This window comes from Rana temporaria, chromosome 1 (assembly GCF_905171775.1).
Source record: "Rana temporaria chromosome 1, aRanTem1.1, whole genome shotgun sequence".
Lineage (NCBI taxonomy): Eukaryota > Metazoa > Chordata > Amphibia > Anura > Ranidae > Rana > Rana temporaria.
Window position 1 is genome coordinate 494,750,407 of NC_053489.1, and position 26,376 is coordinate 494,776,782.

General features: G+C 42.5%; 2 protein-coding genes across 3 annotated transcripts in view; one reads left to right on the forward strand and one right to left on the reverse strand.

Annotated features, from left to right (window-relative positions):
* FGF2 (fibroblast growth factor 2) overlaps positions 1-13,902 on the forward strand; it is a 73,408-nt gene extending 59,506 nt beyond the window's left edge. The window contains exon 3 of the mRNA XM_040330531.1: positions 10,999-13,902. Within this exon, the coding sequence (XP_040186465.1) occupies positions 10,999-11,184 (186 nt within the window). The 3' untranslated portion in view covers positions 11,185-13,902. The remainder of the gene's footprint in view (positions 1-10,998) is intronic.
* Positions 11,316-26,376, reverse strand: part of NUDT6 (nudix hydrolase 6) — a 35,070-nt gene continuing 20,009 nt past the window's right edge. Inside the window, exons 4-5 of one of the 2 annotated variants that reach the window (XM_040330508.1) lie at positions 13,316-13,370; positions 11,316-11,872 (exon numbers count right to left, since the gene is read on the reverse strand). In XM_040330508.1, coding sequence (XP_040186442.1) covers positions 11,475-11,872; positions 13,316-13,370 — 453 coding nt within the window. In that variant the 3' untranslated portion in view covers positions 11,316-11,474. Of the gene's footprint in view, positions 11,873-13,315; positions 13,387-26,376 lie in introns of both variants that reach the window. The other variant, XM_040330518.1, reaches the window with a different exon arrangement.

Genomic DNA, 26,376 nt, shown 5'->3' on the forward strand with positions numbered 1-26,376 from the left:
ATTAAAATGTATTCTGTACATAATTATGCTAGGAGCTCTAGTTATGCTTGCCTTTAAAACACAAAATAGTATGGAAAGTAACTCTGGTGTAGTATATTTTTCAATCTTCTGTATTTACTTAGCTTTAACATAAAACATATAAGAAAAAGTCGTTTAAGTCCATTGCATATTCCAAAGTCTTAATTCATCAGTAAGAAAAAAAATCAAAAAAATAAAATTCCCTTAACTTTGTCCCTATCTGAACAGCTTCAAGGGCCATACAGGTAACCTATGAGCAGTAAACAGACCTTAAAATACAGCTTCACCACATGATAAAGTGTAGACACAAGAAGAAAACAAAAATCACTTTTTCAATAAAAGCATTGAATTATTATGTGAATCCTATTATGCTCTTGCGATCCACACCATGGCAAAGCCATGTGTTCTATGGCATTACACTGCATTCTATGAGGTTTTAGCAGCTGGCCAAGCAGCACTCCGGCAAAAGAGAATTGTCAATTGCAACACCAAATTTGGGGGTCATAAAAGCCACAGTATGTAGAGAGTCATCAGGGCAGGGGAACAGGATACTGTGTGAACATGCTGAGGATGTCAGCCCCAGATAATGCTGGAAGCAAATTCACATTTTTGTAAGTTACTAAAGGAAAATTAAGGAATGATTTTGCTACATTACAAACTTGATTTGTTGCAATAGTGATTGTTTGTCCAAAAATGTTGCCTTTTTTTTTATCTAGTTCATAAATCGTTACTTGCCTCATTGTAACTGCCCGGTTTGCTATATCACAAAAAAATTGGTATTTTGGAATTTATTAAACATTTTTTTTAACATAATCAAAGGGAATACCAATATTTTAAGATGGTGTGAATAAAGTTCAGACACCTAAATGATACATTTGGCATCTTAGCAAAATCTTTCTCCCTTTCTAAATAATATATACTGTATACAGTTGTGTTTATAAGTTTACATACACTGGCAGAATTTATGATTTCTTGGCCATTTTTCTGAGAATATGAATGATAACACAACAACGTTTTTTTTCACTCATGGGTAGTGTTTGGCTGAAGCCATTTATTATCAATCAACTGTGTTTACTCTTTTTAAATCATAATCACAAGAGAAACTACCAAATTGACCCTGATCAAAAGTTTACATACCCTGGTGATTTTGGCCTGATAACATGCCCACAAGTTGACACAAAGGGGTTTGAATGGCTATTATACCTGTGATCTGTTTGCTTGTAAATAGTGTGTGTGTAAGTGTGTGTGTGTGTGTGTGTGTGTGTGTGTGTGTGTGTGTGTGTAAAATGTCAATGAGTTTCTGGACTCCTGACAGACCCTTGCATCTTTCATCCAGTTCTGCACAGACATTTCTGGATTCTGAGTCATGGGGAAAGCAAAGAATTGTCAAAGGATCTGTGGGAAAAGGTAATTGAACTGTATAAAAACAGGAAAAGGGATATAAAAATATATCCAAGGAATTGAGAATGCCAATCAGCATGTTCAAACTCTAATCAAGAAGTGGAAAATTAGGGGTTCTGTTAAAACCAAACCACGGTCAGGTAGACCAACTAAAATTTCAGCCACAACTGCCAGAAAAATTGTTTAAGATGCAAAGAAAAACCCTCAAATAACTTCAGGTGAAATACAGGACTCTCTGAAAACATGTGGTGTGTTTCAAGATGCACAATAAGGAGGCCCAAGAAAGATGGGCTGCATGGTCGAATCACCAGAAGAAAGCCATTACTAATCAGATGCCACAAAGTATCCTGCTTACAATATGCCAAACAGCACAGAGACAAGCCTCAAATCTTCTGACACAAAGTCATTTGGAGTGATGAGACCAAAATTTAGCTTTTTTTGCCACAACTATAAAACAAGGCCTAAGATGAAAGGTACACCATTCCTACTGTGAAACACGGAGGTGGACCGATGATGTTTTGGGAATGTGTGAGCTACAAAGGCACAGGAAATTTGGTCACAATTGATGGCAAGATGAATGCAGTATGTTATCAAACAATACTGGAGGAACATTCAAATGTATCAGCCAGGAAGCTGCCCATGGGACCTACTTGGACATTCCAACATGACAATGATCCAAAACACAAGGCCAAGTCAACCTGTCATTGACTACAGAATAAAATGAAGGTTCTGGGTTGGCCATCTCAGTCTCCTGACCTCAATATCATTGAGCCACTCTGGGGAGATCTCAAAGGTGCAGTTCATGCAGGACAACCCAAGAATTTACAGGAACTGGAGGCTTTTTGCCAAGAAGAATGGGAAGCTTTACCATCTGAGAAGATAAAGAGCCTCATCCACAAAAGACTTCAAGCTGTCATTGATGTTAAAGGGGGCAATACACGGTATTAAAGGGGTTGTAAAGGAAACATTTTTTTCCCTAAATAGCTACCTTTACCTTAGTGCAGTCCTCCTTCACTTACCTTATCCTTCGATTTTGCTTTTAAATGTCCTTATTTCTTCTGAGAAATACTCACTTCCTGTTCTTCTGTCTGTAACTTCATGAGGTAATGCAAGGCTTTCTCCCTGGTGTGGAGAAAGCCTCTTGAGGGGAAAAGGGGCGAGCAGGAGGGTCAGGACACTCTCTACTTTGCAGATAGAGGAAGGAGCTGTGTGTTAGTGGGCATCCTGACTCTCCTGCTCACCCCCTCCCCCCTAAAGAGGCTTTCGCCACACCAGGGAGAAAGCCTTGCATTACTGCGTGTAGTTACAGACAGAAGAACAGGAAGTGAGTATTTCTCAGAAGAAATAAGGACATTTAAAAGCAAAATCGAAGGATAAGGTAAGTGAAGGAGGACTGCACTAAGGTAAAGGAAGCTATTTAGGGAATTTTTTTTTACCTTTACAACCCCTTTAAGATCTTGGAAATGTAAACGCTGGATAAATGCTGGATATCATTGGGGCCCTTTAAAAAGTATTGGTGCACTTAAAGACGATTTTAATAAATAAGCATGCGGTAAAGGTGGAGTATAGATGTGGTATAGGTGCAGTATACCTAATGTATTGTCTTCTGTAACTTAGTCCCTACTAGCTGTGTGAAAAATGGGCAGTGAGCAATCTCACCAGTCCCTTCGGTGCATCTGTGAACTCTCACTGTAGAAGGGGGCTGCCTCAGTCCCTCCACAAAATGTATCTGGTGATTAGTGTTGGGAAGTATTCTGTTGCTGCTAGGAATGGGTTTGCAGCATTATTACTATTATTAAAAAATACAACTTTTTTTTTCTATGTAGCCTAGATTTAAAGGACAATTCCAAAATAAAGCTGAACTTGGGTTTTAAAGCAGTGCAACAGTCAGGGGTTAACGCCGTTTACGATATTTCATTCCACCAACCCACGACAGCTTATCGACACTCCACAATCCGGCAGACACGATCCATAAGAATTCCCCCAGAATAACGAGACACAGCTCTGTTCTCTGGTTCCAAACAGATAGACTTTAATGGTAAACTCAGGTTTCTTATATACAGTTACAAAGCATGCTGCAGTAAGAAAAGGGACAATGGCACACTCCACCCACAACATCACACAATGGGTGCTAACGAGTCCCCCTCAATCCACATCTTAGACAGACTTTCTGACTCCGTGATAAGCTATTCTCACCTGCTACACAATACACATTCCTTTAGTGATCATAATTCAGACGTCTGACCTTTAGAGTGTGTTAACTCACAGCACATATTAGCATCAATAGAACTTTCACACAATACAGGGTTAGTTAGCATAGCACCATGAAATATCTTAGGAGCCAGGCTTCATTAATACAATAGACAATAGAATGCACTTACAGCAAGCTTTCATCACTACAGCCAGGTAGCTGGAGGTGATTAACATCAATTAACATCTCAACAGTCTATGTTCCACATTGAAGGAGACACTCTACTGACCTGTTGTGTTCAGAATGAACAACTTGTAATATTTCAAGATATCCTGCAATACATGAATTATCCTTACTGTCCCATCTCATGTAATTCAAGATATAATTTCTCAGTCATCCTATGCCCCTAGTGGACATAGGATGACCCTAGACACAAGAGTCATTGGTGAAGCTGACACAGGAGTACCCCACATCCTTCAAGAGCCTCTGGGTCCCACGGGCCATACCGTTACAAGCAGAACGCTTTGTTCTCAACTGTTTGCTTGAATACTGTAACCTCATCATTAGGAATTTCCACTTTTTTCAGTCTGAGATATTATTTACCATCACACAAAACCACTTTGCAAAGAAAGAATGCCTGATCCTCTGATCCTTCCTGCAACTTTGGCACCCCTTGCTCTAGGTCCCTGACATCATCAAGACCAGAGCAATGTCCACAGCCCAGCTTTGGACGTGAAGATACCAGGGGACAATCCACAGCTGAATCCTGGGGGAGTGCAGTCTACCGGGGGGGCAGAGAATCAGGTAAGTAAAAATGTTTCTTCTTTCCCCTAGACAAAACACGCTGTCTAGGCCCACTGCAGAGGGTAAACCCTTTTTCCCACCCAGCTGGGACTCTATAAACAAACTTTAATTAACAAGACAATAATAAGCAATGGTGCAGCTGACATCCAACTATGTTTATAGCAACTTAAAACATATTTCAAAGTCCTTTCATGTGTGGTATCCTTTTAGATATTGAAAATGAGTGGTTTAAATACTTGAATGTCATTGACTCCAGGGACGATTTCAGCTGCTTGCGCAAACCACTTATCTCTGGTACAGAACAAATTACATGGACACATGTGTTATTCTTGAGTCTAAACAGGCTAGTTAATATTTGTATCATAATGTCCTTATCTTAATTATCTATGTATAGACTATAATGCTGCTGATGTGGATGAAGACTGTTCTCTAAAAAGGGTGATGCAGTAAAAGACAGAACAGAACTATAGGAATGGAGGCTGCATTATATTTTCTGTGTTTGTAGTTTACTATTAACAACAGAAGGTAGCGTGGTAATATTAAAGGGGTTGTAAAGGTACAATTTCTTTCCCTAAATGGCTTCCTTTACCTTAGTGCAGTCCTCCTTCACTTACCTCATCCTTCAATTTTGCTTTTAAATATCCTTATTTCTTCTGAGAAATCCTCACTTCATGTTCTTCTGTCTGTAACTCCACACAGTAATGTGAGGCTTTCTCCCTGATGTGGAGTGTCGTGCTTGCCCCCTCCCTTGGACTACAGGAGAGTCAGGATACCCACTTACACACAGCTCCTTTCTCTATCTGCAACATAGAGAGCGTCCTGACTCTCCTGTAGTCCAAGGGAGGGGGCGAGCACAACACTCCACACCAGGGAGAAAGCCTTGCATTACTGCGTGGAGTTATAGACAGAAGAACAGGAAGTGAGGATTGCTCAGAAAAAAAAGGACATTTAAAAGCAAAATTGAAGGATGAGGTAAGTGAAGGAGGACTGCACTAAGGTAAAGGAAGCTATTTAGGAAAAAAAATTGTACCTTTACAACCCTTTTAAAGTGTTACCAAACCCACAACAGTAAAATCAGTCTGTATATGCAGTAAAGCATGCTTGTTATACTCACTGTGGAACCAAAGGGGTTAATCCTCTGCATTGTATAAAAAGGCTGTTTGATCTTGTATGCACAGATCCTCCTCTTCTTCCACTGACTTTCAGAACAGGTCCAGATAGTACAGAGCCTTTGGAGTCAGGCTGCACATGCTCAGTTTGGTGTGAATTGCTAGAGTTTTTTTTTCTTGGAAGAGTGCATGTAATCTGCACAGGGCCAATCATGACTGTCCAGAATGAGGGTCAGGGGTCCTGGATCCTGACAGGACAGCTCAGTGCAGTATGAAAGCTCCTCCTACAAGCTATAATCAGGAATTGATAGAAGTCACAAGACTGCTATATACTGCTGAGAAAAGGTATTTGGCAGTTTATATTTACTAAAATGATTGCATTTTCATGTTCTGTGGGAGAGCAGCTATAGTGAATGCAGGGTCCTAAATTTAGTAACACTTTAAGTACATGATGTTATATATTATATACAAAAGGGGGGCTTTGGCCAATTATGGCTCAGGGGGTTTAGTACACGCTCCACACTATAAAAGGCCACCTGCAGGTCGGCCTTGTGTAGTGTGTTGCGGTGGTTAAATGAGAGAAGACAGAGAGAGAGAGAGTGTAATTTTTATTAGGCAGATAGAGCAGGCAGGCTAGTCAGTTAAAGTTACAGTTTGTAGAGGATATATATGCATCCCAGGTGTTGTATATATATTTATACACTGTATAGTTTAGCTAGATCAGCTCTTCCTAATTTACTGGCAGGCAGGTGATTGTGCTAGCTGCAGTATTCTCACGTGTAGTGTACTGCCTGTGTCCTCTGCAGTGTGCACCTAAAGCTACGTGGTGTGTGTACTGCCTTTGTCCTCTGCAGTTTTCACCTTAAGCTACGTGGTGTGTACTGCCCGTGTCCTCTGCAGATTGCACCTAAAGCTACGTAGTGTGTACTGCCTTTGTCCTCTGCAGTTTGCACCTAAAGCTACATGGTGTGTACTGCCTGTGTCCTCTGCAGTGTGAACCTAAAGCTACATGGTGTGTACTGCCTGTGTCCTCTGCAGTGTGCACCTAAAGCTACATGGTGTGTACTGCCTGTGTCCTCTGCAGTGTGCACCTAAAGCTACGTGGTGTGTGTACTGTCCATGTCCTCTGCAGTGTGCACCTAAAGCTACATGGTGTGTACTGCCTGTGTCCTCTGCAGTGTGCACCTAAAGCTACATGGTGTGTGTACTGCCCGTATCCTCTGCAGTGTGCACCTAAAGCTATGTGGTGTGTACTGCCCGTGTCCTCTGCAGTGTGCACCTAAAGCTACGTGGTGTGTACTGCCTGTGTCCTTTGCAGTGTGCACCTAAAGCTACGTGGTGTATACTAAACAAAATATGGTAAGATGGCGCACGATTATTAGGGTACACACAATAATGGTCAATAAGATGGTATTATATGGTCCATAAATAAAATGGTGCTAGAGTATAGTCCAATGTCCAATAATGATTCAATCAGTAGTCCAAATACAAGTACAACACTAGCGGCAGCAATCCTGAAGCAGAAGCAAAATTTTCCATTCTGCTGCACTTAGATTGGCGCATCCTCCTTTCTTTTCTTGCATACGTGGTGTGTACTGCTTGTGTCCTCTGCAGTGTGCACCTAAAGCTATGTGGCGTGTGTACTGTCTGTGTCTGTGCTATTTTTCTCAATGATGTTCATTCATATTGCAGGGACCAGACATTACATTAAAGCTGCAAACAGTTTTCGTTTCCAATATTTTTTATTAAGTTTTTCAAAACAAAAAATAGGGTATACAGAAAAAAAGAGGGGGGGAGGGGGAAAAACAATCATAGCCACCATCTGGAGGACTAGCATAGATACAAATTTTTTGCAGGTCAAAAACATATCATTAACACAACTTTGAGTGCTCCTACTGCAATTTGCTGCAAACAGTTTTAAATGATTTTTTCTTATAGTAATCTCATTTTGTGCAGGGACAGTTCTAAACACGTGCCACCTCACAGGCATACTATAGACACCCAGCAGGTACGATATTTAAAGGAATTTTTCTTTTCCTTTTTCAACTTTAAGCATCATTAAAATCACTGCTCCAGAAAAAACGACCGTTTTTAAAACTTTTTTTCCATTGATACATGTTCCCTGGGGCAAGACCGGGGTTCTCAAAGACGTTTAACGACAATAACTTGCATATTAGGCTTTAAAATGATCACTTTTGAATTCGAACGTTTGAGTCCCATAGACGTCAATGGGGTTCTAAATGTTCGCGCAAACGGTCGGTCCGTTCGAAGGTTCTGGTGCGAACCGAACGGGTGGGTGTCGGCTCATCCCTACTCTTAACCACTTCCCTACCGGCCCATAGTAAAATGACGTCCACAAAGAACCTCTGCCGTTCAGAGTGGACGTCATATGACGTCCTGGGCTTTGTGGGGGGGATATCTGAATGATGCCTGCAGCTAGAGGCATCATTCAGATATCCTTCTCTTGTGCCGGCGATTCTGCACAACGTAAGAACGATCATAGCGGCGGTTCCGCCGCTAGATCGTTCTTACAGGCGGCGGGAGGGGACATCCCCCCCCTCCCGCCGCCATCCGGTGCTTCTCCGGGCTCTCCCGTGCCATCGGGGGCCCGGAGAACAAATCGTCCGGCGCTCGCAGGAAGCATAGAGATGACTGGTGACCAGATGGTCACCAGTCATCTCTATGACCGTCGGAGGACCCGGGCGCGATGTGATGACGTCACGCCCGGGTCCCCGTAAGTAAACAAAGCCGCGATTGCGGCTGCTAAGCAACCACAAGCATGAGATCGGTGAATTTTTTTTCACCGATTTCATGCTTTCCAGCCTGGAGGAGAGATGTGGGGTCTTATTGACCCCGCATCTCTCCATAAAGAGTACCTGTCACACACATTCCTATTACAAGGGATGTTTACATTCCTTGTAATAGGAATAAAAGTGATCAAAAAAAAAAAAAATTAAAAAAAAAAGTGTAAAAAAAGAAATAAATATATATAAAAAAAAAAAGAAATAAAATTAATTTTTTTAACGCCCCTGTCCCCGGTAGCTTGCGCGCAGAAGCGAACGCACACGCAAGTCCCGCCGACATACGTAAACGCCGTTTAAACCACATATGTGAGGTATCGCCGCGTGCGTTAGAGTGCCAGCAACAATTCTAACACTAGATCTCCTCTGTAAATCTAAACTGGTAACCTGTAACAAAAATTCAAATCGTTGCCTATGGAGATTTTTAAGTACCGAAGTTTGGCGCCATTCCATGAGTGTGCGCAATTTTAAAGCGTGACATGTTAGGTATCTATTTACTCGGTGTAACATCATCTTTCCTATTTTACAAAAAAATTGGGCTAACTTTACTGTTTTTTAATTTTTTTAATTCATGAAACAATTTTTTTCCAAAAAAAAGGCGTTTGAAAAATTATTGCGCTAATACCGTGCAAGATAAAAGGTTTCAATGACCGTCGTTTTATTCCCTAGGGTGTCTGCTAAAAAAACATATATAATGTTTGGGGGTTCTGCGTAATTTTCTAGCAAAAAAATTATGATTTGTACATGTAGGAGAGAAGTGCCAGAATAGGCCTGGTATGGAAGTGTGTATAACTGCCCTGTATGGAAGAGGTTAAGCAGCTAAAAATAATATCTTTACAATTAACATATGATGGGTTAGTACAATACAAAGCAATACAATTTATGATTGGGCTTGTCGTAGCAGCAGTTTCTTACCAGTTAACATTAAATTTAGCTTTGGTCTTCTGTGATTGTTGTTTATAAATGTGTAAAGCACATAAAGTAATTATATCAAACAAATGAGCATATCCAGTAATGGGAAAATATGTTTAATTGTATTAATATGTATAATATAAACCGTAGATGATTGGACCTATATTTAAATGTTACCCTAAAGCTATGTTAACAGTCTTGTTTGGATATCCAACAAAGATGATGCAAAAGAAAGCCTGCAAACAGTTTGCTGAAGACAAGCAGACTACGGACATGGATTACTGGAACCATGTCCCGTGGTCTGATGAGACCAGGGTAAACTTATTTGGTTCAGATGGTGTCAAGCGTGTGTGGTGGCAACCAGGTGAGGAGTACAGAGACAAGTATGTCTTGCTTACAGTCAAGCATGGTGGTGAGAGTGTCATGGTCTGGGGCTGCATGAGTGCTGCTGGCACTAGGGAGCTACAGTTCATTGAGGGAACCATGAATGCCAACATGTACTGTGACATCCTGAAGCAGAGCATGATCCCCTCCCGTCGGAGACTGGGCCGCAGGGCAATATTCCAACATGATAACAAACACACTTCCAAAATGACCACTGCCTTACTAAAGAAGCTGAGGATAAAGGTAATGAACTGGCCAAGCATGTCTACAGACCTAAACCCCATTGAGCATCCTCAAACAGAAGGTGGAGGAGCGCAAGGTCTCTAACATCCACCAGCTCCATGATGTCATCATGGAGTTGCAACCTGTGAAGCTCTGGTGTACTCCATGCCAAAGAGGGATAAGGCAGTGCTGGAAAATGATGGTGGCCACACAAAATATTGACACTTTGGGCCCAATTTGGATATTTTCACTTAGGGGTGTACTCACTTTTGTTGCCAGCGGTTTAGACATTAATGGCTGTGTGTTGAGTTATTTTGAGGGGACAGCAAATTTACACTGTTATACAAGCTGTACACTCACTATTTTACATTGTAGCAAAGTGTAATTTCCTCAGTGTTGCCACATGAAAAGATATAATAAAATATTTACAAAAATGGGAGGGGTGCACTTACTTTTGTGAGGTACTGCATATCTGTAGTGTTTACTTGTTTCTCTCCAAAGCTCTAAGTGTCGTTTCTCTCTGGTGCTCTGTTCCTCTGTTATCTGCATGAGTCACTTCTGATAAGTTCTCCCACACATAAGATAACAGCAGCTGAAAATGTGTTGGGGGGAAGCTTAGCAGGGAGCTTCTCTATTCAGACTACAGCTCTGCAAGTTCCTTCATTCCTCTGCCTATGTGGAGTGGGGGGTGTCCCTTTCCTCCAATTAGCTGTCACACAGTGAAAGCCCAGACTCCCCACCCACTGCTGGAAGAGGAAGAAATATTTCTAACATGATCTGCACTTTCCTAAGCGTGTAGAAAGGGGAAGACGACAGATATACAAGTAAAACTTTTGTAGGAGGATTTGTTTAATCTCTGTGTATCATCCCTAGGCTGTTCACTTCACTGGGTATAGGATAGGGTTTGTAACCACTTTTCCCAACTTTCTAATCAGTGAGTTTGCAGCCCAACTTATGTCCTTGTGACCTTACAGGTTGTGAAGGGAAATTTCTCCAATGAGGGACACATACAGCAATAATCTAAAAGATAAAATATGTTGTGGCTTGAATTGGCCTTTAGGGTCATTGTATTTAGAATTTAAACATACAAATCTCATGTACTGCAACAATTGCATCGTGTTTTAAATGTAACTCTCTCCTTTGATTTTAATTTCAGAAGTATATAACTGACGAATGTTTCTTCTTCGAGCGTCTGGAAGCAAACAACTACAACACTTACCGGTCTCGGAAATACAGTGATTGGTACGTGGCACTAAAGAGAACTGGGCAGTACAAAAATGGATCCCAAACTGGGCTAGGACAGAAAGCTATCCTATTTCTTCCTATGTCAGCAAAAAGCTGATCTTGATGGACATTTGCATTTATAGAAAATAGTAATTAATTTTTTTTTTTTAAAGGTTAGACTATAATCTATATATTTCCAGTTTATAAATGTGACATCAAGTATTAATACTATTCACCATTGTGCCAGTGTTTAAGAATTTAAAATATTTTAATGTATATTCATGTTTTAATATATTTCCAAGTAAAATTACATACGTACGTAGCAATGCAAGTATTGTCCTGAGGTATTTTCCATTCCGAAAGAGTTCAAAAGAGTGGATTTTTTTTTACACTGTTTCAATGTGAAGCTTACTTGAGATCAAGTTTTACTTCATAAGAATCTGGTAAATCCTTGTGGTACAGAGAATAGAATAAACCTGAGTAAACGGCTGGGAGAGTCCTCACAGTTAGGTCAATATTGTGAAAGCCTTCCTTATAGCCATATAGTAAAAGCTTAGCAATTCTACTGGTGATGGGTGTAGTATGACTTGAGTAGGCAAGCTCCTTCAGGTTCATCCATTCACACCTCAGACACTCATGAGGGCAGAAGTTAATGCTGTAAGATAATGGCTTCAAACGACATATGATGTACATATCCGACTTTCCAAAGGCCCCTGGGTGATTATGCTGCTGTCTTATGCTCAGGAGAGATTTAAACTCTGACTTAATGCCAGTCTCTTCAAGAACTTCTCGAACTGCTGTGACTCCTGCAGAGTAAAGTTAAACAAAACCTTAAGAATTTGTGTTCCAATATAATTATAGGTCATAAATGAAACCATTGCATTCTGTTAAGACAAGGTACAATTCAAAATCTGTCATACTTTTTTACAATTTTACAAATCTGTAGTATCACTGAAATCCTTGGGCTCCAATATAAAAGCTGAACAAGAACTATACAATATTTCCTAACCTACATCCAAAGAGACACTTCTATCTACTCAATAGGGGCAAAGTGACAGTATCTGCAGATAGTTTTCTCATCCTTCCCCCCTCTTCCCAGAGAGGTATACCCACTGTGGGGGTAAGGGGGGGTGACTTATCAGAATCTAGAAGCTCCCTTTAACATAGTAACCCTACATATTCACCAAAAAAGTCAAATGTAATTAAAAACACAGCACAAGTTCTTTATTAGAAAAAAAAAGTTCCCCCAATCATCAATCGTGTCCTCTGGGAATGAAGGTCCACATGAATCATGAAGAGCGATGACCACCGCCCGGCACAAAAACACACCTGCCACCCACCAAACCCCACCGCTCCTGTTATCTGCTGGCGCACGACAGCTTCACTCCCCCCCCCCTCCAGCCACAAATGTACACAATGATTTACATTAGTGGCTGGGACATTATAAGGGGGCATCTGGTAGTGCCCCCTTTATTTACTTTAGCGTAAGGAGTGGAGCTGTCATTTGGTGTGGCTGGGATCGGTGGGTGGTAATCTCGGCAGTACTCATTCATCGTGATTGATGTGGGCCTACATCTCTGGTTAACAAGATTAACAAAGCATGTGCCTTGGGAGACATTTTTTTCTATTTGTACATAAAAGACTTGTAAAAAGCTGTGTTTTTATTTACATTTAACTTTTCTTGGTGAAAGAGTAGCAGTATTATGTTAAAGGAAGTTTCCAGATTTTGATAGGTCACCCTTACAACCACTGGGCCAGGGTTGTGGGGAAAAGGCTTTTGCCCTCATTAATACCCCCCTGTTGAGGGCATGTGGCCTGGTATTGTTCGCCCCCTACCCTTTCCTGGCCTGTCAGGCTGCATCCTCATATGATGGTCCGATATGGATGTTGGGAGGGACCTTGCGTTATTTATTTTTTTGGTGTGAGCCCCCCAGCCCACTCTATACCAGACCTAAGGACCTGGAATGGATTGGGGGGAGGGACCTCATGCCACTTTTTTTAAATGCTGCAGTGAAGTCCTCCCAAAATCCATACACGTTCCTAAGGGCTGGTATGAATTAGAGGAAGACCTGCACACTCCAATTTTCTGCATGTAAAGAAAGGTGTGCTCATAAAAATTACAATGTGTGTGAAGTTTTAGAACGTTGTCACTTCAGCACCCTGTCCCATGTGACTAAAATACTCGAACAGCACTAGCACAAAGAAAAGACTCATGCATGTTATAAAAGAGAAAATAAACATATACCAACCAATATCTTCTCCTGGATCAGATAACCCCCCTGGAAATTTCCATGCATTTAGAGTCTGGAATACAAGAACACTTAGTGCTGTGTGTTACATTCACATGTCCTTTAAATGGAATCTGGCATGTATTAACATACAGTATAAGCCCCTGTCGTAGGTAGGGACTATATGCAATTTTGTTAAAAAATAAAAAACCTCAGCAACCCAGAGCAAGTGCACAGACCACAAAAGTCAGAGTAAAGTCAAGTAAAAGCAGTGAAGCAACAGTATCAACTTGATAATCAAGCACATAGTATTTTTTTGGAATTTAAGGTTGGGATTGGCAGCCTTCAGAGTTCTGTCCTTTTTATTTAATATTTTTTTTTTATATTATGCACAGGCTAGCTTGCCTAAATACAGATGTGGCTAGCAGTATATTGGGAACAAATGGAAACAATGTGTTTAATAGATGGACAATACACATTAAATTTACTACTGGCAATAATGCAGAAGTTACCGTTAATATTCACACTGGCCAGGGGGGTCAAAGGGGATCATTAAAGATGTATACTATTACTGTACAAATGATAGCAGAAGCTTGACTAAAGCACAACAAAAAGTAAATTCTAGTTCAGGGATATGCAATTAGCGGACCTCCAGATGTTGCCAAACTACAAGTCCCATCATGCTCTGCCTCTGGGTGTCATGCTTGATGCTGTCAGAGTCTCGCTATGCCTCATGGAACTTGTAGTTTGGCAACAGCTGGAGGTCCGCTAATTGCATATCCCTGTTCAAGTTATTATGTAGTTATACATTTGTACACAAATTCATACAAGAAAGTGACACACAAAAGCTAAACCAAACGGCTCCCCAACCATGGATTTACTAAGAAAAATATAACCAGCCCTCCAAGAAAGTTTAGGTGGGGGCTGTGACAGTTGGCTACGACCTACAGACATACAAACGTTTCTCAGTCTGACAGCTTGCTGGATTTGGTGAAAGTCCCCTGATGTAAAGGGTAGGAAGACTGTATTAGAAATTTTGGAGAAGAATCAAATGCACAATGTGCATGTTAGTGTTTGTGGAGAGGAAAGGGAGCATACTTTGCAGATATCTCCAGCACCAGAGAAGACTCTATTGGCAATTTTGAAAACAGTTGCTATTTGCATATTTATATTTTCTAAGCTGGGACAGAAATGTGATACATTATTTTAAAGGTATTTAGTGCATCCTAATAGTCATAATGCCGCGGGTTCTTCTTTTTTTTTTTACAAACAAAAGGTGCTTTATTGAATAAATACATGATACAGTATAAATGAAGAGAAAGTTTGGCTCCATTATCATGTCAAATAAGAGTATTAAAAGTTACAACTATAACACAAACATAGAGAACCAAAAAAACTATTGCAGGAGCAATAGAGACCCGAAATAGTACAAATCAATAATAAGAGATACATTGCATAGTATGTTACTACAGAGACAAAGCTTCAGTGTCAGAGAAGAGTGTAATCCCAGCGCCGAGATACAACCCGCCACTTATATAAGAGCTCAGGTCAAGGTCCAAGGGGACCACACCTTTTCAAATTTCCAGTGGCAACCCCTATAAGAATATGTCATTTTATATAAAGGGAGAGCTGTGTTTATCATAGCCTTTTTGGCATAATACAGGAGGTACAAAATGAGAAGCTTAGAGTGATGAGAACGCTGTTCATCATCAGGGATTCCCAGTAAAGCTAGAGAGGGGGTAGGTGTTAGGGTAAGTTGTATTCTAAGGTTTATTTTATTTGTATTATGCCAGTATGACATAATCATGGGGCACTCCAAGAACATGTGTATGTAGGAACCCGGCTGAAGTTTACAGTAAGGACAAATGGGGTCCTGCTCAGGAAACATTCTCTGTAGCCTCTAGGGAGTATAATGTACTCAGTGGAGAAATTTTACCTGAATCAACTTATCCCAAGAGGAAATACAAGCTTTGGGCCTTGGCTAGAATCTCGCAGGTTCACTTCAAAGCTTTATATTTGGAAAATGTACATGATGGCTGTGCTCAAGATTTTATTTTAACATATTTATGTGTTACAACTATTACTAGAACGGTATCCTGACATTTAAACAAAAGCAGGCCATCTCAAAATTGTACCGTAAAGTCCGAAGATGTAAGACAAGTGACTGGTGTAAAGGCTGACAGGCAACTGGAGATTTTGTAACATATAATGCTGCTAGTTTTATGAAAGGGAATATATCACTGATATAATTAGGTATATAGTCTCCATATTTATTTTGACTAACAAAATACTCCACATTAGATCAAAGTATTAATTTGAATTACACAGATAAGTTGGACCAAAGCATTATCAACTGCAGTTGTGTTGTATGCCATGTTAGCCTGTAATGGGAAGTATAACCAAAGCTATTTTGGCTGTACTTCTCCTGCAGTTCGCTCTGCACCCCTGTGACCCGTTTCCAGCCAACAGCGAGCTAAAGTTCGCGGTCAGCTGACATCACTCAGCTGGTTCAGGCTCTCAAAGGATCCCGACCACATGGTCAGGATCCACCCAGCAGTCTGGATTGGCAACAGGCGATCCGCTGAGAGCCTAAACCAGCCCCTCCCACCCCCTACACAGCCCAGTACTCCAGTGAGCGCTAGAGGGCAAAGCAGTGAGCCGGAGACTGAGGCCCTGTACACACGACCGAGAAACTCGACGGGCAAAACACATCATTTTGCTCGTCGAGTTCCTTGTGAAGCCACCGAGGATCTCGGCGAGCCAAGTTTCCCCATTGACTAACGAGGAAATAGAGAACATGTTCTCTATTTGTCTCGACGAGTTCCTCAACGGTTTCCTCGGCCAAAAGTGTACACACGGCCGGTTTCCTCGGCAGAATACGGCTCCCATCGAGTTTTTGGCTGAATTCTGCCGAGAAACTCGGTCGTGTGTAGGGTCTCTCTGTTTAGAGTGGAGGGGAGAACTGAGCGATCAGCAGTGTTTGTCAGTTCTCACTGCAGAGCCAATGGGAGACAGACGTAACATTGCATCGATGCTTCTTTTTTAATCCCTGTAGGCACAGTTGTTATAATAGGATAAAAGGACACTTGGTATGTTTTCCTTATGCTCAAGGAAAGTTCTGTTGTGATTTCATAGAGTATGTTGTGCTATATAGCTCAATATGTACAAGGTCAGCGAAACAGTCACTTCATGACATCAGGCATTGTTTAAAAAAGCTATTTTGTTCATTTATATTTGCTGCCAGCCTCTTTACTTAGCAAAAGGCTAACAGCTAAACAGAAGGTGGTGGCAGAAGCCATCTTGCTATATGCACGTCTACAATCAACATATGTTTTTTCAAGCTGTTTAAGGGCCCATTTACATCTCTGTGGTGCGTTAATGTGCGTTATGTCTTTCCATAATGTATGTTGAATTAAGGCAGCCTATTCAAAATGAATGCCCTGCTAATGCACCATAACGTACCTAAAGTCGTGCATGACACTTTCTTTTAATGCCATGCACTACTGTGTTGCAGTGTGCTACAGTGTAGGTGGTGCACACAGTAATGCATGTGTTACCACGATATGGAGGTGTGAATAGGTCTTAGTAGAACTCATGTATCACAATCAGCTGTACCACTCATATAAATGTGATTTTTAAAAATATGGAAATCTTTCAGAAGCTGCTATATAAAAGGGGTATATGTGCCTTGTATTGCCTATAATTTGATCAAAATATATATCTAATAATTTGAAGAATGTGGATTTGTAGTATTGTTCTTTAGTGCACTGATTTCAGTGTTTTCTTTTTAACATTTTGAAATATTTAATACAGTATAGCTACATTGTGTTTTATTTAAATATGTATTGTTTTGCTATTCTCTCTTTTTTTGGTCTTTTATAAGAAAACCAAGAAGAGTACACAGATAACTTTGCAGTCACTGACAACCAAATCAATGTTAAAATCTATTCTATTATATATTATTGTTAATACTGTATGCTGTACTGTATATAATAAAAACCTAAGACAGCATTTGAATATGATCTTGATTGTTTTCTCATTCTGACCCACTTAGGGTTTAACAGAAACCTGTGATTTTTTTTTGCCTGTGGTCTGTATGCATTGCTTCTATTCTGGGTCCACTGTGAGCGATATTTTGCTTGACTGGCAGTTACAATTAAATTACTTTTTTAGACACACATATCAGCTCCTTCTGTGCACTCATCAACCATGCCAACCAGCAGAGATTGGAGAGCAAATGAAATGGATTGAGCAAAAGCAAACTATATTATTCAGGATGAGTATTTCAAGCTCCAGCAGCATATTCTATCACATTCCAACACCTGTTAACAACATATCACTAGGGAGGTATATACCACCCCAATTGCCAAATATTCGGGACGCTGTGTAAAAGTTTAATGTTAAATATTTAACCACTTGCCCACTGTGCACATACACCCCCTTCCTGCCCAGACAAAATTTGAGCTTCCGGCACTGCGTCACTTTAACTGACAATTGCGTGGTTGTGCGACGTGGCTCCCAAACAAAATTTACGTCCTTTTTTTCCCACAAATAGAGCTTTCTTTCGGTGGTATTTGATCGCCTGTGAGGTTTTTATTTTTTTGTGCTATAAACAAAAAAAGAGGGTCAATTTTGAAAAAAAATATATATATATTTTTTACTTTTTGATATAATAAATATCCCATTTAAAAAAAATTCTCAGCTTAGGCCGATACGTATTCTTCTACATATTTTTGATAAAAAAAAAATCGCAATAAGCGTATAGTGACTGGTTTGCGCAAAAGTTATAGCGCCTACAAAATAGGGGACATAATTATGATTTTTTTTTTTTTTTACTAGGAATGGCAGCGATCTGCGCTTTTTATTGGGACTGCGACATTATAGTGGACACATCGGACAATTTTTACACATTTTTGGGACCATTCACATTTATACAGTGAACAGTGCTATAAATATGCACCGATTACTGTATTAATGTGACTGGCAGGGAAGGGGTTAACACTAGGGGACGAGGAAGGGGTTAAATGTGTAGCCTAGTGAGTGATTCTAACTGTAGGGGGAGGGGACTGGCTGGGGAGGTGACCGATCTGTGTCCCTACGTACAAGGGACTCAGCATCGGTCTCCTCTCCCTGACAGGCGGTCCTGCTCAGTTACTGGGCCATCGCGGCCGCCAGGCACGTGCATCGTGCTCCCCCTAGCGCGCCCCCTAGCGGCTCTAAAAGACGAGGACGTCATATGACGTCCTGTCAGAACAATTGAGCTACTGTGCCGCCGTCAATTGACGGCAGTGGTTAAAACTAGAAAAATGTAAAATTCTAGGAAAAAATAAGGTCATTTTCAAATTGATGACAAAGGGTATTTAGTAGTTTATATTTACTAAAATAATTGCATTTCCATGTTCTGTGTACTGTGGCAAACCAAATATAATGAATGCAGGGTCCTGGGTTTAGTAACACTTTAAGACCCCTTTCACTACTAGCGCCAGCAGTAAAACTCTGCTATTTTTACTGCCGACGCTATGGGTGGATTTGCAGCGCATTTCGGCCACTAGCAGGGCAGTTTTACTCCCGTTAGCAGCCGAGAAAGGGTTAAAACCGCCCGCAATGCACTGCTGAAGCAGCACATTGCAGGAGGTATAGCCGCGCTGTCCCATTGATTTCAATGGGCAGCAGCGGTGGATGAGCGATAACCACACCGCTCCAAAGATGCGGCTAGCAGGCCTTTTTTTTACCGTCCTGCTAGCACAACGCTCCAGTGTGAAAGCCCTATTTTTAACGCTATAGCGCCTGCAATACGCCCTCAGTGTGAAAGGGGTCTAACTGCTAAAAATCTAAATGTGTAATGTACTTTAATAACATTGCCGTGACCTGCTAATACTTGTAGTGCCGCTCTAAGCAAAGAAGGCAACTGTATATAGTCCCGCTGGTACCCAGAAATGGGGTGCTGGCTGAAAATATGCCATAGTGTATAGTAAACTAATGCCGCGTACACACAATTGGAAATTCCGACAAGAAAACCATGGATTTTTTTCAGACGGAATTTTGGCTTAAACTTGTGTTGCATACACACAGTCACACAAAATGAAGTTCCGAGTATGCATCGAATTGATTCTGAGCATGCATGTTTTTTTGCGCATCGGGATTGCATACAGATGATCGTAATTCAGCTCTCAAATTTTTGCTGTCGGAAATTCCGACAGAAAAAATTCCGACAGAAAAAGTCAGATGGAGCCTACACACGGTCAGAATTTCCAACCATCAAACTTTTCTTCTTGGAATTTCCGATCGTGTGTACGCGGCATTAGAAAGATTTTCGCTTAACCCAATCCAGCCTATGTGATAAACTTAGATGACTAAGATGACGTCAGCCTTGCACCACTCCACAAGCCATACCCTCTGACATGTTTCGCCCTGCCCACTGGGGCTCTATGAGTAAGCCACGGTGGGTAAGGTCAAACATGTCAGAGGCCATCTTACACACGTTTACCACATAGGCTGGATTGGGTTGAGCAGCGATTAATAACATTGCTGTTTAGTCTGCATGTTTTCGGGAAGGAATATTTACTCCCATAGCTTGTTCGAGTGCACATTATGAAAGTACCCCTATGTTTACATGCTTTAGGTATAGAAATACCTACATTACAAATACTATTTAATTCTGTAACCTTAGTTCTGAGAAACCCTAAGAAAATGTACAGCAAAATTTAGCAGAAAGACAGAATAGATTTTTTTATATTTATGTGTTAATGGCATACTGGTATTAAATAAGAAAATGGAACAACTGAAACAAGCAATAACAAATACTGTAGATTACAGTTTCCAAAACTAATTTTTATCATGACTTAATTTAGTCTGGGAGACAAAAGAAGTTCTTTCTAGTCATTGCCAAGTGTAGTGCTCATCGTGAATAATGGCCAGAAAAGACTTGGGGCCCTGCTAAAGGATTTATACTAAGCTGCTTACACAAAACAAAAGTATATATTTTCTGGAATGCTGCATCCCTTCAAACACTATAAAAGTTAACAAAATGGTGTCTGTTTTTATTATAAAACACACAAGCCAAGCAAGATATTACCAGCCCTCATAAACTACACAATGAGGCATACATCAGTCACAGAAAAATTCCAATGAGAAAATGCAGTTTGCATTGTCATGGCTGAAAGAGAGCTCCGGGCAAAGTACAAAGAACAGCAAATGTGTAAACGAAAAGCAATGCACGTGTCTGGTTTTTGGAATTGATGTGAAAGAAGAAATAATGTTCCATAAAACCTTGGACCTGCTGCGGGAAATTAAGCTGATTATTCATAGCACCCTTCTTTATATTCTGCATCTGGATACCAAAGAAGCCATTATACACAATTAACATAGCATAGGCAATGAATCCCCCTCATCCCCTTCTCTTGATTAGAATAACTTGTTTTTATATTTTGTAAAGAAATCGGTAAAGTGCAGCTGCTGCAACAGTGCCCCTCAACCCCTAAAACCGGGGACTTCTGAGAAGGACACCATATCCTGGTTACTGGCTTTGTTTCTCCTCCTTCCACCTCCATTGTCTCTCTAGGTCTGAGAGTCCTTCCATCACATTGTTAGACCAATAAGTAGGCAATGAATTGGCAGAAGACAGAACCAAGTACTGGTCTTCAAAATAAAATAGCTTTTTGCATAACAGAGTGATCAAAGTTTTGTTTAAAGTGGTTGTAAACCCACTTAGTGATTATCAGGCAATCCCCTGTCTTCCATAATGCGAAGAGTCCTGTATATGTGCCTTATTTAAAAAATGCTGTTCTATACTTTATAACAGGGGTGGCCAACCAGTGGCCCGCGGAGCCCTCTGATGTGGCCCGCGACCTCCTGCTCTGGAATGGCGGGTTGGCATGCAAAGATCGCAGGTTGCCGACCCGCCATACCGCAGCATTAGTGTTGTGATATGAAGCTGGTGGTGAAGGAAGAAAGTGGCTGCGGAGCAGAGCCCCATAAGCCGATGCTTCCCCTACAGCGCCGGCTTTTGCCGCAGGCGGAGTCTATGGCAAAGTTCAGCTAGCCCGCAGGATAGACACGCAGCACATCAGTGTAAAAGCAGTCTTAGGCCCTTTTCACACGATCAGCCCGACCCGAATGGGACCCTCAATTTACCTCTACAGAGCGACAGATGTCCGTTTACGTCCGTCTACCTCCAATCCGAAAAACATTTGTCCCCTTCCATCTGGGTGGATCGGAGGGCCTATAGAGTAGCCGTGACCTGTCGTCCGTCTGCGCCGATGATTGTGGCCCGTGACTGGTTACCAAGTTGCTTAAGTGGCCCTCGCTCTTCAAAAGGTTGGGCACCCCTGCTTTATAAGCTAGCAATGCTCGGCTCTCACGTGACCAGCCAGTTCTCCCCTCTCCCAATCTGACAGCTAGAGTGGGAGGGGCCGAGAATCCCTTGCTGACATCAGTTGGGAAGAGGGGAGGAGAGGAGAGAGGCGGCCGGTCATGTGAGCGCTGAGCGGCACTAGCAAATAAGGTATAGAACATAATTTTTTAATAAGGCACATATAAGGACACTTAGCATTATGGAAGACAGGGGATTGCCTTATAATCACTAAGGTTTTTCAGCAGCAGGAGGGGAGGGGGTGGGGCAGGCCCTGACTCAGAGCTGACAGACAGGTCGGGGAGAGAACAGAGGAGAGCTGCGGATGATGGAGGCAAGTAAACTGTCCACAGTGTCAGGGCTCAGCAGCCATGCTAAACCGTGGTCAGTTTACAGGGGGCGGGGGCAAAACCAGGCAGAGTAGGTATTTCAGGTGACATGGGGGGGGCAAATTACACAGCACAAGCACTCTGCTGTTATTCATACTTTAACCACTTCCCATCCCGCCCATGTATATATGATGTCCAAACAAAAGAACTTGCTGCTCCAGGCAGGTGAGACACAAAGCCTAATATCACAGGTGCCTGCCTCGGCTCGCCTCCCTATACGATCAACACTGAAGAAATCGCAGCACTCCAAGATCCATCAAAATTCTTATTTAATAGACGAACATCCCAAGTGTTACAAACAATTCAAATGGTAGACGCATTTCACACAAAGACGTGCTTATTCATTACTTAATGAAAAAGTACATCTTTGTGTGAAACGCGTCTACCATTTGAACTGTTTGTAACACTTGGAATGTTCGTCTACTAAATAAGAATTTCGATGGATCTTGGAGTGCTGCCATTTCTTCAGTGTTGTACATATGACGTCCGCAGGAGGGATCTCCCATCCTGGGCAGGCATCATAAGACGTCCTGGGCTTTCCGGCTGTTTAGGTGCGCCCAGGGCCGGCGCTACCACTAGGCGGATTAGGCGACCGCCTAGGAGCGCACTGCCGCCTAGGGCGCCCAGCCGCTGGTTAGTGCACTCCAGCCCAGTGCCGCACTGTCCTCCACAGAGCTTGCACTGTTGCACACAATCCACCAGCGCCCTCCGCCCTAACATGTCAAGCAGTGCCGCCAGCACCACGGAGCGCGGCTCGTCAGGGACAGTCTCCTCCCTCCTCCACGATGAGCACACATCGTACGGCATCGGACACCCCCCCTGCGATCAGCCCTGAACCCATCACAGCTCCTGTGCTTCCTCCCTGTGTGCCATGTGACAGGGGGATGTGGCCGCTCCGCTCTCCTCCGGCTCTCAGGCTCTGCTGGTTACCTGGTGCGGGTGATGGGAAGGAGCAACCCCAGTGATCGGTGTGGTCGGGAGGTAGGTGCGGGACGGAGGAGTCTCTGGGGAGGGAGGGGGAGTGGAGAAGTCGCTGTTTTTGCAGCTGCCACTGATTGATAAATTAAATACTGCGTGTAGTCAGACCATATGGATGGATGGAGGAGGGGGTGGGGACTGGACTTCATACATATAACAAATTACTCTCCCCATATTGCACTTTTATACAAGTCAGAAGACAAATGGCAACAGAGACTGATCTGTATCAGAGATTTGTAATTAGGGGTGTGGGTGAGTAGTGCCTTTGTTATCTTCAGTAAGGGGGGTCAGTGTATGTGTCAGGTAAGAGGGGTCAGTGTAGGGGTCAGGTAGGGGGGTCAGTGTAGGGGTCAGGTAAGGGAGGTCAGTGTAGGGGTCAGGTAAGGGAGGTCAGTGTAGGGGTCAGGTAAGGGAGGTCAGTGTAGGGGTCAGGGTAAGGGGGGTCAGTGTATGTGTCTGGTAAAGTGGGTCAGTGTAGGGGTCAGGTAAGGGGGGTCAGTGTAGGGGTCAGGTAAGGGGGGTCAGTGTAGGGGGGGTTAGTGTAGGGGTCAGGTAAGGGGGTCAGTGTATGTGTCAGGTAAGGGGGGTCAGTTTTGGGGTCAGGTAAGGGGGGTCAGTGTAGGGGTCAGGTAGGGGGGGTCAGTGTATGTGTCAGGTAAGGGGGGTCAGGGTAAGGGGGGGTCAGTGTATGTGTCAGGTAAGGGGGGGTCAGTGTATGTGTCAGGTAAGGGGGGTCAGTGTATGTGTCAGGTAAGGGGGGTCAGTGTATGGGTCAGGTAAGGGGGGTCAGTGTATGGGTCAGGTAAGGGGGGGTCAGTGTATGTGTCAGGTAAGAAGGGGTCAGTGTATGTGTTAGGTAAGAGGGGGGACAGTGTATGTGTCAGGTAAGGGGGGTCAGTGTATGTGTCAGGTAAGGGGGGTCAGTGTAGGGGTCAGGTACGAGGGGGTCAGTGTATGTGTCAGGTAAGGGGGGTCAGTGTAGGGGTCAGATAGGTTACATGTGTTGCAAGGGCAGAGTAAAGTGAAGTCAGGGGCGCAGCGCGCGTGGGGGGGGCGTCAAAATGATGTTTTGCCTAGGGTGTCAAAGATCTTTGCACCAGCCCTGGGTGTGCGTGCCCGGTGGCCGTGATGTCCACCGGGCACCCGCGATTGCACAGCAGGACCGTGGATCTGTGTGTGTAAACACACACACAGATCCACGTCCTGTCAGAGGAGAGGAGACCGATGTGTGTTCCCAGTACAGAGGAACACAAATCGGTCTCCTCCCCTTGTGAGTCCCCGCCGCCTACAGTTAGATTCTCTTCCTAGGACACACAAATAACCCCTTGATCACCCCCTAGTGTTAACCCCTTCCCTGCCAGTCACATTTACACAGTAATCAGTGCATTTTTATAGCATGTGAATGGTCCCAAAAATGTGTCAAAAGTGTCTGAAATATTGTAGACGCCAAAACTTTTGCGCAAACCAATCAATATACTCTTATTGCGATTTTCTTTACCAAAAATATATAGAAGAATACACATCGGCCTAAACTGAGGAAAAAAAATGTTTTTTTTTTTTTTTTAAATTGTGATATTTTTGTTTATAGCGCAAAAAATAAAAACCGCAGAGGTGATCAAATACCAACAAAAGAAAGCTCCATTTGTGGGGGAAAAAAGATTTGGGCTGGATTCAGAAAGGACTTACGACGATGTATCTCCAGATATGCCGTCGTAAGTCCAAATGTGCGCCGTTGTATCTATACGCGTATTCTGGAAATCAGATACGCCTGAATTTTGCCAAGATACGACCAACGTAAGTCTCCTACGCTGTCGTATCTTGGGTGCATATTTACGCTGGCCGCAAGGGGCGCTTCCGTAGATTTACGCGTCGGATATGCAAATTACCTAGATACGCCGATTCACGAACGTACTTGGGCCGGTCGCATTAAGCTATGTCGTTTACGTAAGGCGTATGTCCGGCGTAAAGTTACCCCTGCTATATGAGGTGCAAGTAATGCAAAGGTATGGACGTCGGAACAAGCGTCGGATTTTACGTCGTTTACGTAAGTCGTACGTGAATGGGGCTGGGCGTAGGTTACGTTCACGTCGTTGCCATTAAGCCGTCGTATCCTACGGCGTAAATTGAACGTGATTCTGAGCATGCGCCGTTCGTTCGTGCTTCATTTACATGGGGTCACGATTCAGTTCAATACAACACGCCCACTACCAGCCTACTTTGAATTAGGCAGGCTTACGCCGGCCCATTTACGCTACGCCGCCGTAACTTAGGGAGCAAGTGCTTTGTGAATACTGTACTTGCCTCTCTAGGTTACGTCGGCGTAGCGCATATGAGATGCGCTACGCCCGCACAGAGATATGCCGATCTCTGTGAATTTGGACCATTTGGGTGTTGCATGACCGCGCAATTGTCATTTAAAGTGCGACAGCGCTGAAAACTAAAAATTGGCCAAAGGAACAAGGTCCTTTTTTTTTTTTAGGGTAACACTTTAGGCTTAACAGAGAGGAGCGCTGCAGGCAATTACTCTTGGCTTTAATGTCCTGCATGTTATGTGACCAGTGTTAAACATAAAGAAAATGGTTGTCAGGGTTCCCTGTGTGCACCACTTCTCTCCTAAGGTTTCTGTGAGATGCATTTCCCATGACTGGCATTTACAAAGGGAATGTCATCATGCTCTTTCTTCTGAAAACAGAAGGGTTTATTTGTGCACAAACTATCCATTGAAACTAGCAAAATTTGAGAAACTGTGTGGAGACAGAAATACAGAGCAACGTGAAAAGTGAAGAAGTCAAAGTGGAAGGAAAGAAGATATGCAGAGCAATTTTATGTGTTGTAATAAAAACAAGAAAAAAATGCAAATTCAAATCCCAATATAATGATCCAGTGGAGGTACTGAGTAACATAGCCAGTTCTTACTTTACATCTCTTCATAAATACGGCCTTGTAGACTATTGCTGAGGTATTGTTCCGAAAGTGAATAATTATGACAATATTTTGTATGGTCTGTAGGCAACATTTTGTACAGAACAAAGGCTGCAATTCATGGTAATAAAAGTGTTACTAAACACACAACAGTAAAATCAGTCTGTAAATGCATTAAAGCATGTTTGTTCTACTCACTGTGGAACCTAAGGGGTTAATCCTTTGTATTGTGTAAAAATGAGGGTGCATGTGATCAGCACAGGGCCAATCAGCACTGTCCAGACAGAGGGTCAGGGGTCCTGCATCCTCATAGGACAATCATGGGAGAATGAAAACTCCTGCTACAAGCTTTAACCAGACACTGATAGAAGTCGCAAGACTGCTCTAACTCCTGATGAGAAAAGGTATTTAGCAGTTTATAATTACTAAAACTATTGCATTTC